We start from the raw sequence: 12,966 nt of genomic DNA on the forward strand, positions 1-12,966 counted from the left end.
CCTGCTCCACAGTTTTGCAAATCTATACAGAGAAAATGGTTGTTCATTGGGATTTTATTTGTTATGCAGTCAGCAACAACAATGTTGAGCAGTTGATTCTGACATGTTGACAAAAGATAAAAGCCCCCAAAATGACCCTACCTATTTAGTTCATTCAGCCTCAGTTCCGAACAGAACATATTTGTCAGTTACTTTATGAACTCTTAATACTAGTACTACCATATTGGTAAGCCTGTTTTTTACTCAAGCTCACGTAAATGGAGCTCCAAGGCAATGGTATCTTCCATTCAGTTTCAACATCTACCGGTTCTAATTTCATCCTCTAAATCAGGGACTTCAAGAGTTAACAAAACATATAATTAAAGAAGAGTAAGAACTGCTTCTTTAGTTGAGAGCTACAAGGTCTCACTTGGCTAGAGAGTATCTGGAAGCAGACACAGTACCTATGGCAACCAGTGTAAAACTAGAAGCCCACTGCAGTTACCGTAACAGACTTCAAACCTTTTCTGTAAGCAAAGAAGAATGTCACTTTTTGTTAAAATCTTCCTTTCAAAGAAGCCCAAGACACCCTGCTGACAGGCTGAACCAAGCATAATTTAATCTTCATGAATCAGAAGAATTACTGTAGCTGTTTCCTAAGTGGGAAAACAACTGTGTTGGAAAGAAGAGGGAAGCTGGTGGGGTGTGCTACATGGAAAGGATGTTACCTTCTCTTAAAGACCTTTAGAAGAAACGTGTCAGCCCCGTTTCTATGACACATGCAACACTAATTACCTAGCCTCAGCGTATACAGGCTAGTAGTAAACAGACACAGAATTTCTTTGCCACAGGCTATTTCTTTACTAACAAAAAGGGTGTGTTTTGACCACAATAAAAAAATATTTAAAAAGAATTAATGCATGTTGTAACAGTGCAGATGAGGCATTGTAGTTTCTCCACCAGCTAAAGTCGGATCACCAGTGGCTGGAGCACGGAGCTCATATCACCCAGCCACTTCATGGTAAAATATAAGCCTCATTTTAAAAACTTGAGTATTAGAGAAAAGTGGTAAGTTAAGAGTAAAGCAATACTTATGCTGATAAAGAACACACTTAAATTTATATGCCATCCTCCCCCTTGAAAGATTCTGGACTACTGGACACATACAGTATTGTTAAAAGGAGCTATGCAAAGCTTGTGTTGATATACATACCTGTGGGCCAAAATAAAGTTACAGACAGAAATAGAAAGCAATTATGATATTTTGCATACTTTAGATTTGGCCTGAGTTACAGAACAGAACTTAATTCTCTTCTTGTTCACCTTGTTTCTCTTCCGCGATACAATTTAGTTCTCTTTCACTTTAAAAAACCAGCTGTCATGCCATCACAGCCACAGTGTATTCATTTATGTTCCTTCAAGAAGCAGAAACCCTAGTAAGATCACTTCTTATTTGATTTCATTTGGGTCATTAAATCCCCAGTACACTTGCAGTGAGCGTTGCAAACAAGTCACCAGTTCAAAGATGCCTCCTCCTCTTCTTCCCCTCAAATATAAGAGGGTATATTCAGAAATCTCTAGTAAACAGCTTTGTGGGCATGGGGGAAGCATCCAGAGCATCAAAGGTCAGGTCACCACATCTTGTTCAGAGCCTCAACTATGACTACACTTTTTTCAAAGGCTTGAAAACAGATGACAGACTTTCTGTTGTGCTCTATGCCCACAGCTTACAGCAGCTTTGAGAAAGCCGAGTAGTGCAGCAGATGGCAGACTCCGAACAGCTGCTCTTAGGCACTCTGAGCAGAGAGAAGCAAGCTCTGTGCAACCTGGTGGAGAGTGGTACAAAGCTTCACTAGGACATACCAAACACCCAGTGTTTACACAAAGCCTTCTGAATTTTTTACTTTTTTTGGAAGGAAAATAATTCACATCCCCCAGCCCCAAACACACACATTCTCCCACAGTACTGTCAGGAAATCTCTGTTTGTATAAAGAGAAGCACAGGAGATTACTAACTGTATTTGCTAAGTTGTTGATTATTTGCCACCTTTCAAATTAAAAAAAGTTTACATGATGTTCTTATTAGGTATTATTACCAAAGTGACGGCAACAAGGCAGCAGTGGTATTGCAGGCCAGAGCACCACTGTACAATCCTCTTTTCCTTTCAGAGTGTGCATATATATATATATATATGCTTATGTTGGGGAATGAAGAAGTGCTATATCTGCTAGCAAAAGCTTCTAGCATAACTCAGCTGCAGCTGACTTATATCAGAGGGAAGAGTGTTTGTGCTCTGTAACACCAGAAGATCACATACAGGACAGCTTTGCCAGTAAAGCAAAGTTTGTCACTGTGGACTCAGTGTGTGTTTCTAGCACGTTACAGCTATATCAGCAAAGTGTTTTTACTGCAGATCTGCAAATGCTAGCAGTTCTCTAGTAAGTGAAAGATCCTCTCATACTGCCAAAATAATAGCAGGTCACAAGTTTCCTCATAAACAAAAGCTGCTTGTATTCAGTATTTTCTCCCCAATCTGCTACTTTTATTTCCCTCCCCCCTTTTTATTCTTATAATCAACTACAGAATGCTTCCACTCAAGTGGCTCTAAGCATTAGTACTTATTACAGCAGCACCCAGAGTTCCCAGGGTGACGGTGACCAGAAAAGTACAAATGTATACCCATTGAGGAGAGAACACCTGACATCCTACAATGCATAGGAAGTTGTTTCTTTTGTTAATGACATCAGGTCTTTACAGTAGATGAACAAGATGGAATCAAAACAAAGATATAAACAATGCCACACAGAGAATTTCAATCTTTTACATTTCCATCATTACATGAAGCAGTTTTTTGCACATTTTCTTCTGAAACTATCAGAAGAAGCAGCAGCTTTAGAATCCAGAATCCATCTATTTAGGCCCTTCAGTCATCATCAGTTTTTTACAGAAAATGTGCAATGGACAGTCACCAGCTACTTCCATTTCATTCTCAGCAGGAAGAAAAAGCACACAGCAGAACAGGAGAGGCTTAATTCCACAAAAGCCACTTTTCAATTAAGCCCTAAACGTGTTGTTTGCAAAACTGAGTATTTCTTATCTTGATGCCCAATTCAAACAGCAACGGAATGGGTGTTTCACACAGATTGAGAGCAAAATATGCAAGTTCTAGGGAAAGACAATTTCAGTTTTCCAAGCAGAAACAAAGAAACTGATTTAAACACTAGCAAGCCAGACCTAAAAGTTTCCTCATCGTTATAGATTTGATCTTTTTTTCAGCATTTCATCAAGTGTTTTCTCTCTTGTATTGCAGGCATCCCCATACATACACTTCCTTTTTAAAGGCAAAGTGATTCTTTCCCAAAATTACTATTGAGAGTATCTTGTAACAGGGAAAACTCCCTGGGGGTTTTAAATTACGAAACGCATTCTGAAAAGCAATTTACTGATCACAAAATTAACAGCTTGTCCAGCCTCTATATACCGTAGGAGGCAGGTCAGAACTGCCAAAAACTTTATTAACCAGACACACGTACAGTGTGAGCTGCACATCATTTCTCTCAAGCTGTGTATCGTCCTGCCATCAGCTTCAGAAGCAGCAGTGGGCAAACCGTGCACAATGGAAAAGCAGCTAGTTTTGACCACCACCCAAAATTACCAGAGCTGGTTTGTTAACCATTTGCTAAATTAACTAGTAAACAGCAGAAGTGCCACATACCTCTTGCGCATTAACTTTATCAAGACTTCCAATTCTAACACTATTAATCATATAACAGTGAGAAACTCCTGAAAAGAGTAGGCTGTTTCTGCTAAGCCCATGCTTGCTTTTGCTACCAAGCGCAACTGGTCCCATGAAAACTAGAAAGTTTGTTTGCAGGCAATCACACAGGAAATTCACTTTCTTGTCTGAAGTGAATAGATCACTGATGCTGTAAACATGTTCCTAGCAATGGGAAGTATTAATGCATTACAATAACATACACTAAATAGTACAAATTAGGAACAAGGAAGTAAGTTTTAGGGGATTTATTAAAAGCAGAGGTCACAGTAGACAGGGTATTAGTAGCTTTCAGAGGAAGGGACTAAAGGGAGTTTTAAGAAGAGATTGGGTAAACCAGAGGCAAGATAAGGGTTTTTTTTTTCTCCTCTTCCTGCTTACAACACATAAAAACATAAAAATATAAGAATTGCTGAATTAACTATTCTAAAAGCAGGGAAATGCTGAAAATAAAGATGCCAGAGCCACACCTTGGCTCTAAGCACTACAGTGTAAAACACAAAGACACAAAACAGGATGCTGAGGCAACCGAGAGATGAAACACAGTGAATCGTTTGGGAGGGGGCAGAACAGGAAGCCAAAGTCTCACAACTATTATTGTAGTAAAGCCTCCTCAAACAGGAAGGCTGCTGGAATTTCACATTGTTCTTTAGCTATGTCACAGGATGGTCATACAAGTTTCAGCTCCTATCAAGGGAAAGGAGAAATTTCTGTATTTGCGGGTCTGATTTCATCTCATGTTCTGTTTCAGTACAAGTTAGTAAAATTTCAAGTTATCTTCTAAAGTTTTGGAAGTAACTAATGGGCTCTTCATTCACATTGACCCATTTCCAAAGATGGCCAGAACACATAGTTCTTACCCAAAAGTGTATGTTAATTAAAATTCTGCAAAACAAGATTACTTAAACCTGCCCCAATTCTTCAGAATTTTATGTATGTATTTAGCTCCATACAAGGCAGGCAGTTCCATTGATTTAAATGAATTATTCAAACTTGAAACATCTGCAAAGCTTCACTGGATTAGCGACTTAAGCACAAGTCCTGCCAGGAAGTGAAAGTGGTTGGCTGTCTTGGCTAGCGTTTGGCTATGCTAGCTGCATTTGCAGAAGATTGTTAAAATAATTCATTTTAGATTAGTAAAGACATTTAAGGGGTTTAGCCTGAGAAATCCAACTGCTTCCATGTAAGAGATGTGTGTAGCCTTAGAGAAGCAATAGCATTCAGAAACTCCTCATTGGGCCTAACAAATGTTATTCCTTACCCCATTCTCTTCTCGACAGCAATCCTGATCGGTGGCGGAGGAAGAAAGTTTCTCCTTGCAAAGACACAAAGGTTTATGCCTCCAAGCAACTGGAAGGACAAGCTAAACATCACCATATGTTGTCTCATGAGCCAAGGATATTGCTGGACCTTTATTGGCTTGGGCCCCTCAAGGCATGACCCACACATCTGTGTGGGTGTGAATGAAGTATCTGACAACGCAGAAATAAGAAGCAGAACTGCAGAACTGTGTGCCAAACTTGATTCCCAATAACACTTTGATCTATAGAGAAACCCTTCATCATTACTAATCATCATGTGAAATACATTCTTTGACACTGGAGTGTTAGAGAAGTCTCAAATTGAGGAAATACAGAACAAGCATCAATGCCAGAAGTCAGCAAGGTACACCCGATAACATCTTCATAGTGTTAAACCTGGTTATATTGACACTGTAATATTTGAACGTGCATATTTTCCACTGAGCTGCCACCTGCATGTTACAGATGCTGCCGTGATAGCCTGCAACAGCACATCACTGGATCTAAGCTACAGTGACCTCTCGCGAACTTGCTTCCTGATCTGGCATCACTTCTGCATCTTTAGCAACTTTTACACAAACATTTCGATGTCTTGTAAGTGTCATCCCCTCCCCTTATTTTTCCTTTTCTTAAAACCTTTAGCATCCTTCCTTCTCCTGTTTCCTTACATTGCCTCATCTATTTTATTGAGGAATTGTGGGATTCAGATCAACTGAAAAGTTTATTTAACCTTCAAAACTGCATTTGGAGTTGTTCTGCAGTAGCAAACCTGGGAATGTGGGAAAAAAAGCCTAATGTCTGGCAATTTCTCACATAACCAGAGACTTTAGTTTTGGTCCTTAATTACATAGATTATGATAAGAGGGCCTACACTTTCAAAATATTAGATTCCTGTCTTGTTTTTTACCAGTCTTTTCTTCCACATGCAAGAACTCAGCCTACCCAACAGGAAACTGCAGCCTTTTTGCAATTGCAAGATGAGGTTTCTTTTTGTCATAGGAGTCCAAAACTGAGCTGTACGTCTGCTGGGATCTCTACATTTGACACTTTAGGTATGCTACACTACACCCAAGCACAGTTTCACACAGAGGGCAGCTTCACTGTTTTGCCTGCAGGCAGCCACAAGAATTCATAAAAACACTTTCCTTATGTACTTCTGTTTTCCAAGTACATTTTGTGAAAAGAAGGATAAATAAGTAGATTACTGCATATTTAATCTGCTTTGTTTTCTTTAGCTATCTTTCCCCTGCCTTTTTTTTTTTTTTTTTTTTTTTTGCCAGCTTGGGACTTAAGAAGCTCCACAGAGCAGGTTGTCTAATCAGAACTGGCTGCAGGGCAGGTATGTGAAAAATGCAGCTTCTGACAGGGCAGGCTCCTTTCTGTGTAAACACCAGAAGTGACAGGTGAGATGAAAGCATTGCAAAAGCAGCACTCTTCTTCTGCTTCCACTTGTTAATATGCCCACTAGAGAACAAGAGAGTGTTAGCAGATATGTGACTCAAAAATATTGTTTTAAAAATCACTACAGTTTGAAGAACCTATCCCGTATCTCTACAGCTTCATACCTTCCTCTCTAAAGCAATTTTAGAAAACATTAGCCTGGCCCACATGGCAGTTGGGTTGCCATGTGATAAGTATTTGTTCAAGACTAGCATTACTCTGTTCTTTAAAGCGCTCATCCAGAACCATTCTTGCTCCAGAGTTCAAAGATTCAGTGCACTCGATGAATTTGTAATCTCATTTAGGAATGCAACAGCTGTGTTTTGTTCAAGAGCAATTTAGTCAAAGCACAACTAAGTAATGCAATGATCATCTGGGTCTTTTTCAACTACAGCCTAAAAACCTAATTTTTTTTGCATGCATTTCTCACCCTTCGGTTTAGACACACCATTTAACTGAATGATGTGACATCCAGGAGCATCTCTGTAATATAAAGCACAGAAGCAACTTGATTAAGGCAATTTAAGTACCTAAAAATCACCTATACACTTTCGACAACAACAACAAAACCTATTCAGTGTTCATAAACTCACCAGATGGTAGCTAGAGACGCAAGTAATTCAAACCCTGTTTTCTATCTCTTTATCAAATTCCTCTAGCAACCAGGTAACGTTCGGCATATACCTAAATAGAACCAGTCTCCCTTAACTCCCTGTCTTCACTTGTTATCCCCAGTATCACAGCACAAAGTCAGCTCTCCGCTTTGATTCTTTTAGACCATCTATAATCCCTGTTCTTGACTCTTAACAAACATGTTAATGAAGCAGCCCATGGTAGGAACTTTGTGAAACCTAGAACACGCAGACCCTACCGCTAGAGTGCTTTAGGAAACAGGCACGAAGAGAGAAAAGTTATCAGGAGACAAGAGGCTAGAGCAAGGCAAATTGTTCTTGGTGAGGCACTAACTTGCCAAAAGAAGTAAGTCGCATCCAAATTCTTAGCAGTGTTAAAGAGACAGTCTAAACTGATAAGGATGAAGCTTGTAAGACATCTCTCCCGAAATCAGGGGGTGACAGAAGCATCACTGAAAAAAGAGCTGTGTTTTCCAGTGGTGGTGTGACTATGCTCTTCGAGCACTGAGAAGAAAATCAACTTGAGAAACCCATGCATGCATGTCCTACTCAGCAGGACGATTCAAGAGGGCTGGGAATACTTTCCTAGCTGGCTTGCTGCTTACGCCTGACAGCCCTGCAAGGCAGGTTGCAGCTCACTGACTCCCTCTCTCCCTCCCTCCCTCCTTCTCTCTCTCTCCAGACTTTCAAGTAGATCCACACACAGGTGCCCTTAGGGACTTGAATTCAAAGTATTGGCGCTTTACCACAAGAATCGCCCTATCACGCTAATTGCAGGATTGTAATTTAATCTCTCATGCACCAGGAATGGGAGAGAAGTATTTTTGAGAGCACACAAACATTACTACAGAGGCACAGGTCCCGGCCGGAGGCCCGTGACAGAAGCACGCTGTTAAGAGCTCAGCATTCAGGAGAATATTCACAGAAACGATTAAGAAGGGGGAAATAAGGGGGTAAAAGAAAAAAAAAAAAAAAAAAAAGCGAGGCAGCAGGACGGCACGGTCGGGACGGCTGGGAAATCTCCTCAGGAGGAAGCGCCTCCCGCCGCCTGCACCTGCTCCAGCCCCTCACGGGCGCTGCCGGGCCGCGCGCGGGAAGGGCGGGCAGCCCCGCTCCCCTCAGCGGCCCCGCGCCGCCCCTCCCCCCCTCCCCCCCCCGCGCGCCCGCCAACTGTCAGCGCGCGGCGCCGCCCCTGAGGGGAGGCCGGCGGCAGCTCCCCCCCCGCCCGCCCGCCCCCGCCGCCGGGCTCTCACCTGCCGCCCAGCAGGCTCCTCGCCCGCTCGGCCAGCGCTCCCGGCACCTCGGCCTTGCTCAGGGCGCTGCTCCCCGCGGAGCTCCACGGCAGCGGCTCCCCCGGGCCCAGCGGAGACGGGAAGTCCCTCAGGAAAGAGCTCAGGGGAGCCCCGGACGCCTCCACTTCCAGCGCCATGGCGGCGCCGCGCTGAGGCGCGCTGCCCGGCCGCCGCCGCCGCCGCCTCGCCTCGCCGGGAGCGGGCCAGGCGCCGGCGGGGACGGGCGGTGAGGGGGCAGGCCGGGGAGGGGAAAGCGAGGGGAAGAGGGCGCGGTGACGGCTCCTTTAAGCGAGGCGCAGGGGCGGGGACAGGCGGCGGGGGTGTGGTCTCCGGGACGGGGGCGGGGCCAGCAACAATGTCTGGAATGCGGGGGGCGGGGCGGCCACGTGGCCGGACGGAGGGGGCGGGGCCACCTCCCCGGCACCGGGGGCGTCCCGGTGGGGGAACGGAGCCCGGAGACCCACCGCGGGGGGAACGGGGTCGGGACGGGACACGGCCGTTCTCTCCCGAGGGAAGCTGCTGTTGCCCTCCTTCCCCCCACCCTCTGCAATCGGAGAAGGGCTGAAACGGGAGTGTTCGGCACAGAAACATATTTGCAAGTGACAGCTTTCCACTGAGCTCTCCTGGTGCTCGACACTTAACCCAGCGGGACAGTTTTCCGTCCTAGAGTACAAACTTACTCGACATCAGATTGCAAAGAAATACACGCCCTGACCAGTCACAGACAGACATACGTGCAGCTGGGAAGGGTGCACAGGCTACAAGTTCACCCAAACTCACTCACTGAGACAAATCCCCCCCCAGTCTTGTTCCTCACACTCCCTTTTTGTTTCTATTCTCACTGAAACACCCATAAAAAAGGATTCAGAAGACGTGATTTTGTAGCCATGACAGGGTTTTTGCTGTGCATAATTCATTGCCAAACACCAATACTAGCTTTCAAAACCTTATCACAGGCAAAAATAAGAGATGCTGTCGCTCCAATGGACTTAGCTAAAGGTATAGTGATTTTGAAGAGAACAATAGCATGTTGACCTGTTTCTCAAATGCTGCAGTTAATTACGTCCACCAATCACCTATAACCTTTTCTTGCTCATTTAAGAGCACCTCTGGCTTAGAAAAGGGATAGCGTCAGCAAACTAGATGGAATTACCTTTGTCCCAAGCTGAAATCTTCCAAGAAAAGAGTGAAGGAAAATCCTGAATCCTAGACTCACAAAAATAACACGGTATCAAACCCCCCTGTGAGGTTAGTAGGCCATAGGCATCTAGAATACTTGCATTGACTTCGCTCCTAGATCTTTTGGGCCCTTTTGGGTATTTACAGCATATCAACTAAAATACCTTTCCTTCTTGCCTCACACAGAGCTGTGTAACAGCTTTACTTCACTTAAGTGTGGTACCAAAGCACAATGCCATTCATTTACCTCATCCAACCAAGAAACAGCAAAAGTCTTTCCCAAAAACAGGACTCTAGTTTATTAGTTTGCCTACTGGCTTTCTGATTTTTAATACCATAAAACATGGGCCTTTCATTTGGGAAGTATTAAACAAATAAGTTTTATCAAGACATTAACCTGAATATTCAGTTTTGGGAAAAAAAACCCCACCAAAACCCAAACCTCAAAACTCTTTCCCCTGCAATGACAATGTCTTTAATGCTATTTGTATTCCCCATCTCCTCCTCAATATTCAAACACCTAGACATGAACAGGTGACACGTCTTATTTTCCAAACAGCAGCAGCTGCCAGCATGCACAGCTAGAGATACCTTTTTACTTCAGGTATCAAGAGAGTGATAAGGATTCTGTCCTTACATTATAATAACGTCCAGGGGTAACTGGAAATAATAGAACATTTTTAGAGAAAAAAGGAATAAAATATCAGATGCTGCAAAGCCAGGACAGAGAACACATTACCCAGAAGCACTAGTGAAATATTGTTGCAAGCATTTGCAGTACCTTGATTTCTTGTTTTCTCCTTCTCAGACATCTCTATTTCAGAGCATTAGCTTATGTTCCATCCCCATTCTACTGAAAAACCTAGCAAACACAATATACTTCACACTTCTTTAAACCCTTTCTGAAAAGAAAGGGGAAACACAGTTAGTGCTTTCAAAACTTGCTTAGTATCCCATAAAAATGAACTGTCTATTAAAAAGAGAGGGCCACTATTACACTGTTTTCAGTAGGCTTTTAATTCAGTGGTTGGATGCTCAGTTTTGTGAAGGATCTGAGTGATCTAAACTCTTGCTGAACCTAGATACAAGTTTAGGGTTCATGACAGATTGATGCATTGGGCACAAAGTTAACTGTGTTCAGCAGAGACTTGCTGAGGTTTTTAGACAATTCTAAACCATTAAAGTTAAGGAGATTCATATCCCAGCTCTTCCCTTTGTTATTTCCACACTAAACTATAGCAGCCTGTATCCTGCAACATCCCTGCTATGATCACTCCCTACTGGCAGTTCCAAGAACAAAAATTGTTTTAAAATAGTCAAATGATTTAGGAGAGAGCAACTCTAGATATGAAATGAAATCACCCCTTCAGTATTACTAACCCCAAAATGGCCACTGATCACTTTCAGACAGAGGTACTATATTCTTTCCCTGCTCCTACCAGAGATCTAATCCCTTTTTTCCTTCCACAGAAAAATAAGTATCAGATCAAAAATCTGTATTTTGATACTCTTCCTACTCCTGAGTGCTGCACTATGTCTATCTTTTGGCACCAACTTTCTAGGGACAACTGCTACTTCCCTCTCCCCAGGCTGACAAAAAGCAAGTTTCTCAGGGCACATGGGTACCATCTCATCAGGGACAAGTGTACAGCTATATCATATAGATGAATTCACTTTTATTCTTTCAGCAGCTATGGAAGCCAAATCAATCTCCTCTCTTGAGTGAATGATGGTATTTCAAAGGTAACTTCCTAAGTAATATAAGCTTTGCCCTGAGCTTTTCCCACAGAATATAAACTGAAAGTAGAAGAGATTCATTTCATAAGCCGCAATTCTTTTTTTTCCAGTAAGAACCATGGACATGAGACATGCAGTGCTCACCTTAATGTTAGAGATGCATTTCCAGGGACTTCATCATTTTAAGAAGTTTCTTGCTCTCTTGTACCTTTCAAAGCAATCCCAGGAACATGCCTCTATGTTTTAAGTAGAAACTGAAGGCACCCATCACCTCCGCATTCTTTCTACTCCACGCTGGAGACAATTGCCACCACCAGCCTGTGTACCAGGCCACAGCACTGAGAGCCCACTGTGGCACCTCCTGCATCATGCAGCCTTCTCCCAGGCCGTGGCCACCCTGCACTGCCCAGCTGCAGAGTAAGTGTCCATGGCCACTGGTACAGCACAAAACCAATGCCTTCATTCCTCTGGCATAGGCACCGATGGTTCTGAATGACTGTTCGCATCTGTATCAGAAAGAACTTTGCCGTCTGTGGTAGTTACAAAGGAGCCACTAAAATCTGCCAGAACATGTAAATGGCTCATTCTAAGCACTTGAGAGAAAGTTCCCAGCACTTTATTCCCACTGGGGCTAATATAGCAAAGAGATTCTACAAGCAAAAGTTTGTCTGCAAATGGCCAAAATAAAAGCCATGCTTGGAGAAAGTGTTCTATCACAGGTCAAAAGCCACAAAGAATGACTAATGACAGGTTTCCCACATTTCCAGGGCCACTCTCTCTATCACAGAAATCCCAGTCAACAGCCAATGTCACACGCAGCAGCCGAAGCTAGCTGAGCACAAAGGGATTTTTCAGAGCAGTATCCTAGTGTACCAAAGCAGGCTACAGAGGTGAGAAAGGACTTGAACAACTGAATCAATACAAGCACCCTGGAAGCTATTATACTAAGTTCTATGGCTCTGAGACACTACAGCAAGATGAACTTTAAAACATGGAAAGAAGCTACTCACTCCAGGCTAAGGGAGATGCAAAGACAGTTTGTTTTTACTAGAGAGAACATTTAATATTTAGGAAAAAACCAAACAAGAACCTCAGAAAGAAACTTCTACCTATGGCTGGGTCTTTTAAGCAATACTATTAAAACACAGTTCATGTTTGTGCTGTAACTGTGTAAACATTTGATCAGAGGAACAAGCTTGGGGCTGTGGTGTTTTGTCTATATTCTCTTGTTCAGTAAATGCACACGCTGTGCCAATTAAAACAGCAGAGTTGTACATTACCTTTTGTAGGGACTTGTCTTTCGTTTCTGTTGCCAGTGAATCACGTGTCAAGTTGCTCTCTGCATATTCTGTGTTCAAATGCAGTACCCTTTACACCACGTAAAACTGCGATGGCATCCTCCCATCCAACCACAACTAGCGCTGAAGCTGTTTTGGGGGTACAGGTGATACAAACTGTACTTGATCAGATGACTAGACATGATCAGCTATGCGCACATGGAAGGAAAGGAGAGAGTATTATATATTTGTACAATTAGAATTTGTAACGTGGCACCCAGCGGTTAGATACAGCTCCATATAAAACCATGCGGACACCCTCCTTTTGACAACAAAACTAACCAACACTGCAA

General features: G+C 43.0%; 1 protein-coding gene across 1 annotated transcript in view; it reads right to left on the reverse strand.

Moving 5' to 3' along the window:
* The window catches only part of PPM1F (protein phosphatase, Mg2+/Mn2+ dependent 1F), a 28,805-nt gene extending 20,101 nt beyond the window's left edge, over window positions 1–8,704 (reverse strand). The window contains exon 1 of the mRNA XM_075041588.1: window positions 8,382–8,704. Within this exon, the coding sequence (XP_074897689.1) occupies window positions 8,382–8,557 (176 nt within the window). The 5' untranslated portion in view covers window positions 8,558–8,704. The remainder of the gene's footprint in view (window positions 1–8,381) is intronic.
* Between the last annotated feature and the right edge of the window lie 4,262 nt (window positions 8,705–12,966).

Source organism: Buteo buteo, chromosome 11, assembly GCF_964188355.1.
Source record: "Buteo buteo chromosome 11, bButBut1.hap1.1, whole genome shotgun sequence".
NCBI lineage: Eukaryota > Metazoa > Chordata > Aves > Accipitriformes > Accipitridae > Buteo > Buteo buteo.